The sequence below is a fragment of the Solenopsis invicta genome, chromosome 5, assembly GCF_016802725.1.
Source record: "Solenopsis invicta isolate M01_SB chromosome 5, UNIL_Sinv_3.0, whole genome shotgun sequence".
Classification (NCBI taxonomy): domain Eukaryota; kingdom Metazoa; phylum Arthropoda; class Insecta; order Hymenoptera; family Formicidae; genus Solenopsis; species Solenopsis invicta.
Genome location: NC_052668.1, coordinates 4,570,268 through 4,589,758, shown reverse-complemented (window position 1 = coordinate 4,589,758; position 19,491 = coordinate 4,570,268). Strand labels below are relative to the sequence as shown.

General features: G+C 34.5%; 1 protein-coding gene across 5 annotated transcripts in view; it reads right to left on the bottom strand.

The window, feature by feature from the left end:
• Positions 1-3,455: 3,455 nt before the first annotated feature.
• LOC105203907 (phosphorylated adapter RNA export protein) overlaps positions 3,456-19,491 on the bottom strand; it is a 101,637-nt gene continuing 85,601 nt past the window's right edge. For all 5 annotated transcript variants that reach the window (XM_011172831.3, XM_026138913.2, XM_039449890.1 and 2 more), the window contains 2 exons: positions 6,259-6,534; positions 3,456-3,822 (listed from right to left, as the gene is read on the bottom strand). In XM_011172831.3, coding sequence (XP_011171133.1) covers positions 3,557-3,822; positions 6,259-6,534 — 542 coding nt within the window. In that variant the 3' untranslated portion in view covers positions 3,456-3,556. The remainder of the gene's footprint in view (positions 3,823-6,258; positions 6,535-19,491) is intronic.

The window sequence follows — 19,491 nt, the reverse complement described above, 5'->3', positions numbered from 1 at the left end:
CTCAAACGCTCGAAGAGTTGTCCACATCGTTGGGGGTTGACTTTTCAACAGTGGGAAAACGACTTAAAGCGTTAAGGATGATCCAAAAGGAAGGACATTGGATCCCATACAAATTAAAGCCGACGTTGAAAGGCGTTTTTTGACTTGCGAGTTACTGCTTGAACGGTACAAAAGAAAAAGTTTTTTACATCGGATTGTTACGGGTGATGAAAAGTGGATATATTACGATAACCCCAAGCGCAAAAAATCATGGGTTAAGCCTGGACAACCATCATCATCAGTACCAAAACGTAATATTCATGGATCTAAGCTTCTTCTTTGCCATTTGGTGGGATCAACGGGGTGTGGTTTACTACGAACTGCTGAATCCGAATGAAACCATCACTGGGGATCGTTACCGACTGCAATTGATGCGCTTGAGTCGGGCATTGAAGGAGAAACGGCCGGAATGGAGCGAAAGGCACGACAAAATTATTTTGCTGCACGACAATGCTAGACCGCACGTCGCAAAGCCAGTGCAAACGTACCTGCAAACACTGAAATGGGAAGTCCTAACCCACCCGCCGTATTCTCCAGATATTGCTCCTTCGGATTATCACTTGTTCCGGTCGATGGCCCATGGTTTGTCCGCGGAGAAATTTACTTCTTATGAAGAATGCAAAACTTGGATTGATTCATGGATCGCCTCTAAGGACGAAACGTTTTTTCGACAGGGTATCCGTCTCTTACCCGAAAGATGGGAAAAAGTTGTGACAAGCGATGGAAAATATTTTTAGTAATGTATTTTTATATTTAAACTTAGAATAAATCGTTGTTTCTCTCTAAAAAAACGCTACGAATTAATTCCAACACCTAATATATATATATATATATATATATATATATATATATATATATATATATATATAAATACTATTGTTAAAAATGTATAAAATATAAATATATATACATAAAAATAATTTTTTTTATACATGTAATTATATATTTAGTTGAAATTCAGATTGGTTTTCATTTTTTTGTTATTTCAAACCTATTCCAAATTTAAAGAATTTATGCCAACGTCAAAACAGTTTAAAATTATCAGAAAATTGCCTTTCTTTGACATACAACACAAGAAAATTTTGAAATGCTTCGATTGCTAACTACCATAAAATGATTTAGAAACATTTAGAAATAGCCTTAAAATTTTGTCCTTTATTTTCTCAGAGAAAATATGGTCACCATAACTATAGGGGAGCCAGCTCCAATCATGTTGACCTTGACATATGTTATAGAAGCAGAGTTGTTTATACTAAACAACTTTTTCTTAAAAATTAAATGGAGCTTTCGTACAGTTTTCGAAATATACTTAGAGATAGAAAAAACAGTTTTTTTTAATTATTTCAGAAAATATTCATTTTAGAAAAAAATGTGTCAAATAAAAAATAAAGCTTATAAAAAACTGTACAAATAAGATTCTATACATATTTTACATAACTCCTATACTTCAGTCGTTATAATCGAAAAACTATTTTAAAATGAGTTTTTCTTATTTTCAGCACTTTAGCGTGAAAAGTAAACGCTTGAGCGGGGAAGGGGCTTGGCCCTTTCTTTGCATCCCCTCACCGACTTACCTAACCCCACACAACCCCAAATTTTCTGTGACTGACTTCCACATGGGTTTGGGACTTTCCATGCAAAGCGAGGTCCACCCCCTCCCCCCAGTCTGGGAGCGAAACAAGGTTTACAGATATACTGTTCCACATGTATTTGCAAACAGTTTATGTACTAACACGCACGCACGCATGCACGCTCGCCCGCCCGCCCGCCCGCCCACCTGTTCATCTTCAATGTACAAACAAATTTCAAGATTTGTAACAAATGTTCTATAATGTTCATCTTATCGTATTTATGACATATCAACATACATACTATTATACCATATGTTACTAATTACCAGTGGTGTAGGAATAGTTATTTATTGTAACATTCGCCACGATAATTATCCAAAAATCATGAGGTAATGATCTCATGACTTTTGTAATAACAAAATGTGTATCGGATCGCATTTTTTATGTAATAGTTTCATGAAACGTTGTAAGAAGACAAAAGTTTCAGAACATAAATTTTGATTTAAAGCAGGCATGGCCCACAAACTAAAGCTCGAGCTTCTCCGCTTCCCCTTCCACACGCGCAAGTCGCGTGCACATACTGTAATATAGTAAAAACCGGGAGCGGCTATATGGAGGGAATAGGTAAATCGCGGGGCCAGAAAGGAAAGAAGCAGCCATGCGAAGAGGGAGCATGTTCTCCTCCTCGCGTGCTCCGTGGGCACCCATGGAGCCATACTTGATTTAAAGGCTCAAATTGCACAGTTACAAATTCAGCATATTTTAAAAATTAATTACCAAATAAATAAATATGCTAGCCTCTGTTCCCGTGAAGAATAGAAAACTTATCGGACGCAGACACAAAATAGTCTTTACAAGCAAAAGTAACCACGATAAATAGCTAGAAAAGAAGGGAAAAGCGGTTTTGGGGGTATTGAAGGGTCTTCTCATGGATAAAAAATTCTGAAATAAATCAAGGAGATAGTTTTCATAAAAATACAACTGTAATAAAATAAAAGAGTAGCAAGTTCTATGAGAGCTAAGATGTTACAATTTTTTTTTCAACTTGTAAAACTAGAATTTCTTATCAAAATAAAAAACAAAAATTTGTAGTTGCGTGTCTGAATAATATCTACTACCAGTTCAAATTTTAAATCAATTCATTAAAACTCGTAGAAAAAAAAATTACCAATTAACATTTTTTCAATGTTATAAACAATAGGAAGAACTTGGAAATTCGGGAAACTTTGTTTTCTTTAATGACAAAAAAAATGGGCCAAATTTTAAACAAATTTATTGAGGCGGGATTCAACTCTTTTTATTCAACTAAAGCCTTTCAATTTTGCGTAACGCTCTTAGTCCGGAGATGTACTCTTACATTTTGACCTTCAGTACAATGCTCGATTAATTTTAACCATTTTTTTTCTTTTATTATTATTTTCTCTTATTATTCACTCTTTGTTTAATCTTTAACACCATAAATAAAAACTCTATGCAGCCAAAACATTCGGGAAGTTTTATTCCCTGCAATCTTCAGGATTTCTTGTTGTTAATGAACATTTTAATAAATTGTTATATAGACCTAAGATCACTTCTTATTTATTCATGATTACTTATTAATTATGTTTGTCAATTTTTTCGAAGTATTTAATTTACCTTGATATAAATCTGAGAAAAGTTTTTCATACTTAATGTAATTAGTTGTATTTAAACTGTTTATTTAAAGAAATCTTTGTTTAGAGTGTAACATTCAATTATTTTTCTTTATGTATCTAGTATATTCTTTTCTTTAAGTCAATTTGTTTCAAATATTTTTAATCATTATTTTCAATCTACTTTAGAAATATGAAATAAATATACAACTCATACAAATTACATATATGTATTCTTTGTTTGATTACAAGCATTTATTTATACAAGTTGCTATTGTAAAGTATGTGCAAACTTAAAACTAAGTATATTTAATCTTAGAGTACTTCCATGCTATCTATATCCACTCCTATGTCGAGAAAATCATCAGTATAATCTTGAACCTGTCTTTGTACCAATGGATGTTCAGAATGATCTGGATCATCCGTTACAGGACTGGGTGGTGGGTTTGATACCGTACGATCAGAATCTATTGGCATTCTGTCCATACCTTCACCTCGTCGCAATCTCGCTTTTTCTGCGATCTGTCGCGTCGATAGTTCCGCTCTTGTTAGTAAAGCTGGTAAATCCTTCTCAGATCCATCTATGGATAAATTACAATGCAAATTATATATTTATATTGTAACATTTCCTTTACATACAAAATTTTATATTTTATTTGAAATAAATATATTATACACTCGACACCAAAATTAAAGCATCACTTGTTCTGACTTATAAAAATAAGCAAAATTCAAGAAAGTGTAATTTTGTCAAAAAAGATAGTTAAAAAAAAATTATAAAATTATTTTAAAACTTGAAATCTCTAGTTTCAAGATTGATAATTCACTAAACTATTTATAAATTGTTTACAAAGTTACACAAAGTTCAAATAAAATGCGTCAAATTTCAAAATTTTTTAGACTTTGCAAAACCCCATAATGAAAAATAAAAATTGCACGCAAAGTCGTACAATGCTCAACAAATACGCAAATTAAAGATAAAGATTTACGCTTTCAAACACTATAAATTGTATTTATATGCAATTTTTATTTCACGTGGAACATTGTTAAGATTGTATAAACTTTTGACAGATTTTTTTACGGAATTTACAAGCTCTATGGCGTGAAATAAGAATCCTGTGTTGGGATTCTCTAACTCGTTATGACAATTCGGTATCGTTACAATGTCGTTGCGCAGATATTATACATGATAGAAAAACTGCTCAACGCAGCTTTTTGTCGTTATAAACATATAACAACATGTAATGACCTGACTTTGCGCACGGTCGGTGTTGATTCGGTGGACGAGGACGTGGGTAGGTCGTAGAGAAAACTAGACGTGTTTTTAATGATAATAAAGTAAATCGATTCATTGTAAACAGAAAAGAATATACAACGAGATCTTCGCGAAAGCGGCGCGCGGACGAACAAATGGAGATAACGTCAGACGGATATGATGAAGAACTTATTTCTACGCGTGGACAGATGAAACGGAAAAGTAATGCGCGGACGGATAGAACGGAAAAATAACGCGCGGACGGACGAGAAAGAATCGCGACGCTCAGATGGACGGATAGACAATTACGCGCGGACGGACAAACGACAAAGAATAATCGCGGAATATGTACAGGCAGGTGATTCCGAGACGAAATTCTCCGAACTCGGAATCCCTGCTACAAGTCGGCTCGACCTTGCCGAAGACCGCGGCCACGGTCACGGACGCGCGGATCCAGTGACGATACAACTCGCTAGCGCGGTACAGCTGTACGGTACAGTGCGATCGCGACGCGTAGCGGTTAATACCGCGTTGTTGCGACGGTGGCAACGACTCACGCCAAAATCTCTTGGTGGAGGCGCGGAATTCCACACCCCAGATCGTGAGTCGGTGCCGACGGAGAAAAGATCGGATCGTGGTTTCTCCGGTCCACCGAGATTTCTCGGTTGAGCCCAAGGCGCTTGAGCCCGTAGAAACGGAGGCGGTCATGAAGTTCGTCGCCAAGATCTCTCGGCAGAAACCAAGTTCGCTTGATTCGGATCGGAGCGGAAAGGTTCGCGTCTTCTTTTCGGACAGGACGGTTCGGAGAGAAGCCCTGTAGAAACGGCGACGATTATATAGCTGAATTCGAGAGAAGGGGCGGCGCGAAGGACGGACAATTCGGTAACAGAGAGGAAGTCCTCGCCACTCGAGATCGGCAGTGACCGGCACTTCGTTCGCTTTTCAGGCGCGTGCGCGCGAAGATACTTTCGACGCGCGGATGCGTGTTCGCGCGCGCTACGCTGGTTGGAATTCTTTGTTGGCGCCGTGCGCCGGTTGTTCGACTGTCCGGCGGGTATTTGGCCGGACAGCGCGAAACAGTGGACGGTCCGAGGGGGGAGCAAAAAAACGGTTTGTTACAAACATAACGAGTTAGAGAATCGCGCTACTGGACGGGATCCAATAGCGCACGGTGCAATTAACCTACCAACCAATCATCTTGACTAACCCAACCAACAAAAAAACTCTAAGCATCGACCGCTGTGAGTGGTGTGCTATCGGAATTCGCTCAAAAATCCTACCAAAATGAGGTTTACAGGAGCATTCAAAAACGTGAATCTTAACTTTGATTTGCGTACTTGTTGAGCGTTGTACTATTTTTATTCACTGATATATTCAACACTAAAGCAAAAATCTTGCTTCAGTGTTGAATAATTCAGTGAAAAAAAATCGTACAACGCTCAACAAGTGCGAAAATTAAAGGGAAGATTCGCGCTTTCGAATACTGTAAACCGCAATTTTTATTTCACGCCATGAAATTTTGCAAAGTTTGTAAAAAATTTTGAGATTTGACGCATCCCCATTTGAATCCGCATAACTTTGTAAACAATCTGTAAATTGTTTAATGACTCAATCTCAAAACTAAAGATTTTAAGCTTTAAAATGCTTTTTTAAAAATTTTTTTTCCAATCATGTTTTGACAAAGTTACACTCTCTTGAATTTCGCTTATTTTTGGAAGTCAGAACAGGTAATGCTTTAATTTTAGTGTCAAGTGTATTTTACCTTCAAAGTTTCTCATTAATTCTTCGGTCTTCTGTCGTCTTAAATTGGTAGTTTTCTTTCGCTGTTCGCCGCTCTCCTTTTGGTCATAATAAAATATCTCCCTTATTTTTTCTTGAGGAATATGTTCGTTATTTTTTACCAACCAAAAGTATACTCCACCGGCAGTCCTTCTACGGGATCCATTCATTATTAACATTCCGCCATCTTCTTCAATCTTTTTCGTTTCTTGGAAAAAATCGATAGCTTTCTGTTTACCAATTATATCCACCACACGTCCTACGATACATAAAACATATTATGAACAGAACACCTAATAAGTATGTGTGTGCGTGTGCGTGCGTGCGTGCGTGCGTGCGTACGTACGTGCGTGCGTGCGTGCGTGCGTGTGTGTGTGTGTGTGTGTGTGTGTGTGTGCGCGTGCGTGTGTGTGTACGTTCATACATACATACATACATACATACATACACGCACGCACGCACGCACGCACGTACGCACCCATGCACACAGGGTATCCCGCATATAAGTGGCCATCCCCATTCATCTCATAAACTAACAAAGATAAATCCAATAAATGTAATATCAAATTAAATGGCATGAACTAAACTTTATTGTGAGCACAGTGGTTACTTAAAGAAATTATTAAAGACCGGAGACATGCATAACTTTTGCATGATAAAGTGATATTTCTATATGATAAATGTTGTAGCGTTTTTCTAATGAGTATAATGATGTATGATTTATCAAAATTATTTTACAAATTACACAAGTTATGTCGGTTTAAAGTTTCGCGGGCGACTAATACCATTTCAGTTTCGCCCCTGCGGTGTGGCTAACTTTTAACTCCCGCTTAAGCGATTGACGTGTAACATGTTGACATCTGATTATAATATTCGTGTCGGTGTACGTAAAATGTAAATAATAAGAATACAAAAATCTACAGATTTATAACATTATTACATCAAATATTATAAAGTTGAGTTCATTAAATTTAACATTACGTTTATTGAGTCTATCTCTGTTAGTTTACGAGATAAATGGCGGTGGCCACTTACATGGGGCACTATGTATACACATACAAGATACACAAAAAAATGTATCACAATTTCTAAAAATTTATAACATTATAACTTAAGAAAGTTAACTAATCGATCGGAGTAACGCGTTACTTACAACACCATTACAGTTACTATTATCGTTACTCTTATCACAGTAAATACAGGGTGCTTTCCAGCAATGGAACAGTCATACACTGTATTACACAGTGTCGACTTGTAGTTAGAACACTGCTTCTGTCAAAGCTAGACATATTCAACTTCCCACAGATAAATATCAAGCATTTGACATCTTTTCAAAATCAAACAACAGCAAAAACTGAAGAATATTCGCTAGGAAAAACAGCATCCGCTCCCAATGATACCAAATGTAAAAATCTAGTATCTGTAAGCGACACAAAACTAACTACATAGCATTTTAGTTGCGTACGATTATATCGACTTCTATGGCCGGTATTCATAGTCGATTCTTATATTTAAGATCATCTTAAGTATCATCTTAAGATGCCATCAACCAATCAGAGAACCGTATTAGCATCTTAAGACGTTACTTAAGACGATCTTGAAATAAGAATCGTCTATGAATACCGGCCTATCACAGCTAAAAAGCTGGGTTGTACACCCAGCGTGTTTGATTCTGTCCATGGGGAAATTTTCCAAACTGAGAAGTCACCACTTTCTACATACTTGCAGTTCATGATTAATGAAACAACTAGAGCTTATTGATTGTTACGTTAATCATGAACTGTAAGTACTTAGAAAAAAGATAGCGACTTTTTAGTTTGAAACATTTCCCCATGGACAGAATCAAAGTCCTTGGGTGCACACTGTTACACAGTATCGCCTGTGTATATGCATAGCTGGAAAGCACCCACCATAGCGCAATTCACTGTCAGCACCTTTAATGTTAGCGTGTACGAAATTGAACTGTATATGCGTGAGCTAAATAGCTAACCAATCATAAGTCTACTCTTCGTTGCTGCACTTAAATATTCTATCTCGCATTCACCAAACATCAATTATATATCTATTTCGTTTAAAATACGAGTGTGCAGTTATTTCCAAAAAAGTGCAACACATTTTCTTCGATTCATTTTTTCAATGAGTTTAGCCTTGCTTATAGAGCAGATAAACGTAACTAGTTAGATCCATAATTAGGATTACCAAAACAAAGAACGATGGCACTTTAGGGTCGAAATTTGCCCATAACGGGGAACCTGTGAATTTAGTATATTTTTATGTTTTTGGGTCTACTGAATTCGAATATAAAATTTAAAATTGTCCAAAGTGCAGGGAACTTTATGAAAATATGATATTTCTACACAAAAACCTAGTTTTGCGATACATGTTTTCTAATAGTAATTTTGAACTCAAAGATCTCTTTTTTTATGAATTTCTTTAAAAATGGATCTTTTAAATTACTATATCACTAAATCATTATATACTTTATAATTATGCATACACACATATTCATATACATATATATGGTATGTGTATATATACAGGGTGTCCGTCCATAAATGTCCGAGCAAATATCTCGTAACTGGTTGAAGTTAGAAGAAAGTTTAATAAGGAACATTTACATGGTTTTTAGTCGGCTACAAAATGCACGTAAAGAAATTTTTTTTACTCGTCACCTTTTTGAGTTATGAAGGTCAATGTAGGTTTTTTAAATGGGTACCTATAATTTTTTTTGCATATTTACATAGTAGAGGTAATTTTCAATCAAAATTATATTAGGAAAAAAATTGCTACGACGCATCGTTTACGAGATAATCGGCATGCAAAGTATTAAAGTAATACTTTGGATCGAGTATTGTTGAACAAATTTGGAATATCAAATAGGTTGAGAAAGTAAACATTGTTTTTTCATGAAATATTTATTAACAAATTAATTAAGAAATGGTTCGAAATTGTTACCATCATGATCGATACAGCATTCAACGCGTTTTATAATGTTTCTTATTGTTAACTGCATCATTTCTGTTGTAATACTTTCAATAGCTCTAGTGATTTTATGTCGTAAATCTTCTTCATTTTCAGGAATAGTTGCATAAACAATATCCTTAATATACCCCCAACTTCTGTTGTAATACCACATCTCGAGCATATCACACTTTTCCGTAATTGTAAACATTGTTCTCACGCGCTCGTATGAAGTCTGTTATATCGAACAGGATCGCTGACCTTCAACTTTTCAAAATACACGACTATTTGATTTGTAAATAAAGTATTTGTATAGCACGTAATATGAATTACAGGGTAGTATGAGTTTGTTAGTCAATCGTCTACATACGAGCGCGTGAGAACAATGTTTACAATTACGGAAAAGTGTGATATGCTCGAGATCTGGTATTTAAGTATGCGTAATGAAAATGAAGCACGATTACTTTATCAACAAAAATATCCAGAACGAAGAATACCAAATAATCGTACATTTCGACGAATTGAAGATCAATTGCGTCAAACAGGATCGCTAACAAGACGACGTACAATCCAAACAGATGAAGAAAAAGAGACAAGTGTGCTATTAAGTTTTATTGAAAACAGACGTACATCCATAAGAACAGTAGCACGTAATTTAGAATTATCGAAAAGTTACGTACACGCTGTACTAAAAAAATTCAAATTCAAACCGTTTCGTGATAATTTAGTACAAGCTTTACATGAAGGAGATGCAGATTGCCGATTAATGTTCTGCCACTGGCTTCGAGTTAATTATCGCACTGACTTTGGTTTTCTTAATAAAATATTATGGTCCGATGAATCTTGTTTTTCCAATTGTGGTATGGAAAATCGACATAACGTGCATACTTGGTCCAATGTGAATCCACATGCGAAAAGAGATAAAGGTTTCCAACGCAGATTTTCGGAGAACGTATGGTGCGGAATCATCGGAACAAAAATTATTGGACCTTTCTTTTTCCATGGTCATCTTAATGGTGACAAATACTTGGAATTCTTGCAAACAACTTTCTCAGATTATTTACGCGATCTTCCATTATCAGTTTTTCGAAATATTATTTTTCAACAAGATGGTGCTCCAGCACACAATACACGTGCTGTAATTAACTTTTTAAATAATAGATTTCCTAATTGTTGGATGGGTACTAATGGTCCTGTACGATGGCCACCGAGATCTCCGGACTTGACACCTTGCGATTTTTTCCTTTGGGGGTATATTAAGGATATTGTTTATGCAACTATTCCTGAAAATGAAGAAGATTTACGACATAAAATCACTAGAGCTGTTGAAAGTATTACAACAGAAATGCTGCAGTTAACAATAAGAAACATTATAAAACGCGCTGAATGCTGTATCGATCATGATGGTAACAATTTCGAACCATTTCTTAATTAATTTGTTAATAAATATTTCATGAAAAAACAATGTTTACTTTCTCAACCTATTTGATATTCCAAATTTGTTCAACAATACTCGATCCAAATTATTACTTTAATACTTTGCATGCCGATTATCTCGTAAACGATGCGTCGTAGCAATTTTTTTCCTAATATAATTTTGATTGAAAATTACCTCTACTATGTAAATATGCAAAAAAAATTATAGGTATCCATTTAAAAAACCTACATTGACCTTCATAACTCAAAAAGGTGACGAGTAAAAAAAATTTCTTTACGTGCATTTTGTAGCCGACTAAAAACCATGTAAATTTTCCTTATTAAACTTTCTTCTAACTTCAACCAGTTACGAGATATTTGCTCGGACATTTATGGACGGACACCCTGTATATATCTGTGTAACAAACCGCCTTTCCGCTCCCCCCTCGGACCGTCCACCGTTCCGGGCTGTCCGGCCGAACAACCGCCGGACAACAGAAACCTGGCGCATAGCGCCGAACAGAGACGCGAATACCGGCGTAGCGCGCGTTGACGCATCCGCACGTGAGATCTGCGTGGCAGATCTCCGCGCGCACGCGCTCGACCGGAGTGGCGACCGCCGGACCGATCTCGAGCGGCGGGGAGCCCCCCCACCGATTCCGTACCGTTCCGTACCCCCGCACCGCCCCTGCTCTCGAGATTCGGGTATATAAACGCCGCCGCTCCGAGAATCGAGCGGTCTTCTTCTCCGTCCACTCTCCTGTCCGTGGAAGAAGCCCTCCTAGCGCTCACCAGGGAGTTAAGCGCCTTAGCTTCCGCCAAGAAGTCTTGGCAAGAGCCGTCCACCTTCCTGACACCGCCGATAAAACGGGCTCAAGTCCACCTTGGGCTCCACCAGGTGATCCTGGTCGGCAATTCCCGATCCGCCGTCCCCGCTTGGGTATCGACTCACGACCTGGGGTGTGGAGTTCCGCGCCTCTACCAAGAGCTCTTGGCGTGAGTCGATCACCACCGCCGAACATCACGGTATTAACCGCTTCGCGTCGGGAATCGCGATCCGCGTACAGTCGCACCGCGCGCGTCACTCACGGCCGTGGCCACGGCCTTCGGCAAGGCCACGGTCTGCGCGCGTCAACACCGATTCCGAGTTCTCGGAAAACTCGAGGCCGGAATTCCGCGAACCGAGCCGTGTCAATAGCTCTATCCGATACCGCGGCAAACACATTCTGTATATACCATTCGTCCGTCCGCGCGTTCCGTTTCTCGTTTGTCCGTCCGCGCGTTATTCTGTAAATTCTGTTGCGTCCGTCCGAGCGTCACCGCCATCCGTCCGTCCGCGCGTCGTGGCTAAGCCACTCCGTTACTCGTCAACTGTACATATATTACGCGAAATAAACTCACTGTTGTTATACCACCTAAACCGGAAAAAGTCTAGTTCTCTTGGCGACCTCACTCCGCGTCCTAGTCCGTCGCGCTCGCACCGCCCCGTGCGCGGAAAAAGACGGGTCGTTACATCTGTATATACATAGATACATACAGGATATCCTATTGTATTTTTATTCTCTTTTTTTATATTCTTTTATATATTTTTTTTATATTTTTTTATATTTTTTTAAATATTTTTATATTTTTTATATTTTTTTATTATATTTTATTTTTTTCTTTTTTTTATGTTTATAAATCTTTTTCTGATTCTTCTAATTCATCCGATTGTAAATTGGATGGAAAAACATCGTCTTCATGAATCCCTGGTTTATTAATTCTATCTTGGAATCTCGCGTAACTAAAAAATCAAAATATCATAGTAATATGTGAGCAACATGCAAATATATGATATGGTTATTTAAAAGACCCATTTTTAAAGAAATTCATAAAAAAGAGGTCTTTGAATTCAAAATTACTATTAGAAAACATGTATTGCAAAACTAGGTTTTTGTGTAGAAATATCGTATTTTCATAAAGTTCCCTGCACTTTGGACAATTTTAAATTTTATATTCGAATTCAGCAGACCCAAAAACATAAAAATATACCAAATTCACAAGTTCCCCGTTATGGGCAAATTTCGGCCCTAAAGTGCCATCGTTCTTTGCATAGCTGCATAATCGTATGCATAAGAAAATTAATTGTCCATTAGCACATGCATAAGAAAATGAACCAATCAATTTCCTTATGCGTATGTAGCTATGCGACAGTATGTGCTTTCCCCTTTACGCTCTAGTAAGCTCTAATTAATCAGAAACTATCAAGTATGTAGAAAGAAAGTGACTTCTTAGTTTTTGTTTTCCCAAGGACAGAATAGATAACTGTGGGTGTACAGTCGTGAGCTAAAAGATTGCAACACATTTTCTTCGATTGTTTTTGGAATGTAGACTTGTTCATCGAATGGCGAACGTCATTGGTTCTTACCTGTGGATCCAACCAATTAAGAATCGAACCATCTAACCATCGAAAAAAATGTGTTGCAACCTTTTAGCTCACAACTGTATAGTGCTGGTCATTAGAGTTGCGACACTTTTTTTCGATGGTTTTTGGAATGTAAAGTTGCTCATCGAGCGGCAAACGTAATTGGTTCTTACCTGTGGATCCAATCAATTACGTTTGCCAGTCGATGAGCAAGTTTGCATTCCAAAAATCATCGAAGAAAGTTCAACTTTAATGACCAGCACTGTACAATTGTAAACAGAATAGCTGCAACACTTTTTCAATAGTTTTCGGAATGCAGCCTACTCACCAAGTGATTGAATATAATTGATTCTTAACTGTAAATTCAAGTAATTATGTTCACCGTTCGATAAGCAAGGCTGTGTTCTAAAACACATCAAAAAAGTGTTACAACTATTTTATCCACTGAACACGATGCTAGAAATCATTCCGAGATCTCAGACAAAGAGAGAATTGGCCAATCGTATTTGAATAATTCGGTCAAGTGATTAATGCGAATGGTCAATTTTTTCTCTGTCCGAAATCTCAGATAGATGTCTAGTATCGCGGACATAAAGCTTAAGAAACAATCACCCGGCGATCAGATTGCATTCCAAAACTCACAAAAAAAAGTTGCAATCTTTTTACTTCTGACCGTACAGATGTCTGCTCCCGCCGATCGTTATTGACATGGGCATTAAAATATATGACAAAAAGCGCTACAGGAAAAAGAGAAAGTATGATAGAAAATCAGTTATGTGATTAGTTACCTACTTAGTTCGCACATGTGCAGTTCAAGTTCGTACACGGTGAAATTAAAAGAGTTACGCTATTGTATATATTGTGCAGTTACTTTAATGATCTACATGTTTCTGTCTGTAATGGTAACATAACATTTTTTACAGCAAAGTAAGTTAATATTAACTTAATAATAAAGTTAACTCTTAAACACATTAATGGATCTGGGAGATTTCTTATGAAATTTTAATCTTTTACTGTATAAAGACGAAATGAGATAGGAGGTATGGACCACCGCACAAAAATATTTAAAATCTTTCCTTTAGATTGATATAGTTGATCAACTTCAAACAACACGGCAACAAAGTTTTATTGGGTTTAACGGGACTCATATAAAGTGTGAATAATTTTACATAAAAATAACCGAACAAAACACGTTCAAACAAGTCTGTTCGTGTATATTACACCCGTATACTTTGTCTAAAGTTCAAATACTATATAATGCTTTGGAAAAGGGACTTTTGCGCGGAGTTTAAAATATATCATGAAACACATCAATTTTCAATTTTAAACATCTCGAGTTAATCAAAACCTCAAATATCTCATTTTCGCCTTGTTACATAATTATACTTTTGAATAGAATGACAATGATAATCTTTTTTTTTTAAAGTAGGACTCCTTAACTTTAAAACGCTATATTATAAAGTCTTTAAAAATTGTTTGTTGCAGAGATATAATTTTTTCAATTATACTTAAGTAAACAATTCAAGATTTAACAAAAATTCAAGTAAATATAGGCTAAAGTAAATTTTTTAATAAATTTTTCAGGTTTGCTTAGTGATTTTTCCTTTATAACTTCACAATAAATTATTTTTTGGCAATGCCAATTGTGTAGTCATATTTCTAAGATTCAAAACTTTTATTTTTAAAAAAATTGTTGAAAAATATTGATCAAAACCAAAGTTATAGCTTCTTAAAGTTGAGTAGGGCCAACCAAACAGAAATGTGTCAACGTGATTCTCCGGACCAAATGTGTTTAAAGATTAATATTCTTTTTTAACTAAATTAAGTTAATGGCTTACAAAATTAAAAGTTAATTTTAAAAAACATTATTTATTAAGTATATGCAAAACTTTTAGTCCTTTTTCCAACCAACTAATGTAATTATTTTAAATTAAAATATTTTCTCATCGTTTTGTATTTTTGTAAGGTTGATATTGAACTTTCTAAAACGCCATTCATTATAATTCGATGATGCACACAATATTAAAAATAACAATTGATACAATGAGCAATAAAAAAACTATATTTGACACTACATTCAATATGAAAACTAACAAGAAAAAAATGTTGCTAAAGCATGTAAATCCATTTACTCGGTTCTTGGGGAAAATTTTGTGTCTCTTAGTACACTGCCCAGCAAAAAAAGCGTACACTAAAAATTTAAAAAAAAATTTACCAAACTTTAAACGCTTGTAAAATAGGAAATATTTATAATACAGGGATGTTTCAAAAACGAAATTAAAGCTTGAAGCCTGTACTTTAAGAAACTTTTAATGCCGATTAAGTGGCATGATTAATTTGCTAATGACCGATGACATAACAAAAACTTGTAAAATCAAAAAATAAAACGTGAAGTTTCTAGAGTTGCGTGGAGTGAAGTAGTTTACGTAACTTGATGAGGTAAAAAACGTAAAAGTTTGAAATTTTCCCTTTAAAGTGCGCTTTTGCAGAACTCGGTACGATAATTTTTCGAGAAGTTATGCCAATCTGAAAAAAATGATTTTTACGAAATAATAATGAATTATGAATTGCAATGCCACCGTTATCAATGCAAATTACTACAATTTTGTCCAAAACATGTTGGTTTGAAAACGTGCGCGTGTGTGTGTGTGTGAGAGAGAGTGTGAGTGTGTGTGTGTGCGCGCGCGCGCGCGCACGCGTGTGTTTGCATACCACAAGGATAAGGACCCCGTCATCGCTGGCAACTTATATATGGAATATGTGGAGAACTCCACACTCGAATTAATCCGAGTGTGGAATTTCAATATTTGAAAGGTTCTAGCCGAATAGGGAGAGTTAAAATCCCTTCTCAATGGATTTGTTTGAAATTTGACCCATCCTTTTGTCATTAAAGAAAACTAAGTTTCCCAAGTTTTCAAGCCTCAGGCTTTTTTCATAACCTCAAAATAAATGTTTTTTGCTAAATAATTTTTTTTTCTGCAAATTTTTAATGAATCGATTTTAACTGGTGATAGATATTATTCAGATCCATAACTACAAATTTTTGTCTTCTATTTTAACAAAAAATTTAAATTTAACAAACCAAAAAAATATTTTAAATTGCAATATCTCGTTTCTCATAAGACTTGTTACCTCTACATTTTAATCATAGTTGCATTTTCGTATAAACTACCTCCTTGATTTTTTTTAGAATTTTTTTCCATGAGAACACCCTTAAATACCTCAAAAACCTTTTCACCTTTTTTGCCTAATTTTCATGGTTACTTTCAAATTGACTCTAAAGTTATTGGACAGAGCCACGATATAGTTTTTGTAAAGACTATTTCGTGGCTCTGTCCGATAACTTTTCTATTTTATACGGGAACAAAGTCTATCATTAAGCATCATTAACCAATAACTTAAAAAATATCATGTTTTTACTTGTTTTTGTCATTTTCGTATATTTTAAGCTTGATTTTTTAATCTATGTTCACATCAATTTGCTTATGCATCTAGATAATTTTTGTTATTATTCAGCATAATCAAAAATGCCAAAACTTTTTTAACTCAAGAACAACATATTTCAATCGGTTTCCACAATGCCATTCTAGTAAATACAAAGTTGTCATTGTATTAATGTTAGTTGTAATTTTCCACTTAGCAATGTTACATAACACACTCTATATATTACATTGTTGAGTGAGAAACTATATTAACATTTAGATAACGGTAACTTTGTATTTGCTGAAAATGTTTTCAGTAGATAAAATCTTTTTCCTCTCAATGGATAACATCTAGTTTGGGAAATACTAAACATTTACAGTTCAAATCAAGTTCAGTTCTTAAAACAAAGATTATTTATTGGCTGTCTGCAATCTTATTATTAAATAATTTTTTAACAATTTTAAAAATTATTTGACCTGTAATGTAAAATCAGTATTACGTAAAAAGAGAATATGTCATATAAAGAAGGATTTGATTTATTTTCAAATATACAAATAAGAAACGGGTTTAAGAGCGGTACTAGGTGTTATATGCAAGGGTCAATAAACTAAAACATTATTAATTGAATATAATAAATGTTTCGACTTTTAATTATCATTCTTCTTTGTTGTAGAAACAAATTTCAAGATCTGTAATAAAATTCCGTAATGTTCGTCTTGTATTTATGACATATCAAAACACATACTGTGTAACTAATTATCAGTGGAGCAGAAATAGTTATTCACTGTAATGTTAGCCTTGATAATTATCCAAAAGTTATCAAATTATTACAAAATGTGTACCGGATCGTATTTTTATTGGTCTCATAGAACGTTGTAAGAAGACGTTCGGTTTCGGAGACAAAAAAGAAAGTTTTTGGAACATCAATTTTGGTTGAAAGGCTTAAACTGCACAATTACAAATTCAGCATATTTTAAAAATTAAATAACAAATAAATAAATGCTGAACAAGTCAAAATATTATAAATGTAAATTAGAGTCAATTTGAAATTAAAGTAACAAGAAAAATAATTATTGTACCTATGAGTTCTGAAAATATATTTTCAGGATTTATATTAGCATCTTTAAATGCTCAAAAACAAATTTTAAAAATATGCTGAATTTGTAACTGTACAGTTTGAACCTTTCAATTAAAATTGATGTTCCAAAACCTTTATCTTTTTACAACGTTCTATGAGACTATTGTATAAAAAATACAATCCGATACACATTTTGTAATAATCTAATAACGTTTGTCTCCATAATTAAGATAATTATGGAGACAAACATTAAATAACTATTTCTGCATCACTGGCAATTAGTTACACAGTGTGTATTTTGATGTTATAAATACGACAAAACAAACATTATTGAATTTTGGTACAGATCTTGAAATTCGTTTCTACAACAAAGAAGAATAATAATTACAAGTTGAAACATTTATTATATTCAATTAGTAATGTTTTAGTTCATTGAACCTTGGATATAATATTAATTATAAGTACCGCTCTTAAACCCATTCCTTGTTTGTATATTTAAAAATGAATCACATCCTTCTTCATATGACATCTTCTCTTTTTATGTAATATTGATTTTGTATTACAAGTCAAATAATATTTAAAATTGTTAAAAAATTATTTCATAATGAGATTGTAGACAGCAAATAATTAATCTCTCATGTTTTAAAAACTAAATTTGATTTAAACTATAAATGTTTAGTATTTCCCAAACTAGATATTATACATTGAAAAGAAAAGAATGTTATGCACTGAAAACATTTCCAACAAATATAAGGTCATCGTTATGTAAATGTTAGTATAATTTCTTAATCAACAATGTAAATGTAATATATCAAGTGTGTTATGCAACATTGCTGAGTGAGAAATTACAACATTAATACGACGGTAACTTTGTGTTTGCTAGAATGGTATCGTGAAAACCAATTGAAGTATGTTGTTCTTAAGATTTAAAAAGTTTCGGTGGCATTTTCGATTATAATGAGTAATAGCAAAAATTATCTAATTGCATAAGCAAATCGATGTAGTCATAGATTAAAAAATCACGCTTAAAATATACAAAAATGACAAAAACAAGTAGAAACGTGATATTTTTTAATTTATTAGTTAACAATGCTTAATAATGGACTCTCTTCCCGTGAAGAATCAAAAAGTTATCGGACAAAACCACAAAATAGTTTTTACAAGCAAACATAACCACAAAAATTTGCCGAAAAAGATAAAAAAAAAGGAATTTTTCGGGTATTTAGGAATGTTCTCACAAAAAAAATTCTTAAAAAAAATCAAGGAGGTAGTTTGCACAAAAATGCAACCATAATTAAAATGTAAAGGTGGCAAGTGTTATGAGAGACAAGATATTACATTTTGAAATATTTTTTCGGCTTGTAAAATTAGAATTTCCTGTAAAAATGGAAAACAAAAATCAGTAATAATGGGTCTGAATATAATTCACCAACAGTTAAAATTTCAAATAGATTTATTAAAAACTTGCAGACAAAAAAATTATTTACTAAAAAAAATTTTTTTTAAGTTATGGATGATAGGAAGAAGCTCCGGACTTAAAAATTTGGGAAACTTAGTTTTCTTTAATGACAAAAAGATGAGTCAAATTTCAGACAAAACTAACTGAAGGGAGATTTCGACCCTCTTTATTCGGCTAGTAAAGCTTTTGTTAGTTTTTCTAACCCCCCCCAGTAAGCTGAGTGAGCAAAAAACAGGTCATATTTTATTTACAAAACGAATTGTTGTAATGAAATGAAATTTGGCCCATAAAGGTTTTCGGTGTCGCTGAATTCGAATCTAAAATCAAAATGACAAAATTTAAAATGGCTGCTCTAATATGGCCGACGTAAACAGAAAATTATTTTCTAATTTTTTAAAAAAAGGTCATATAAAGAATTTTTAGGTCGTTAAAATGAAATCTGACGTGAAAAAGACAAATTGAAAATGGCGTATCC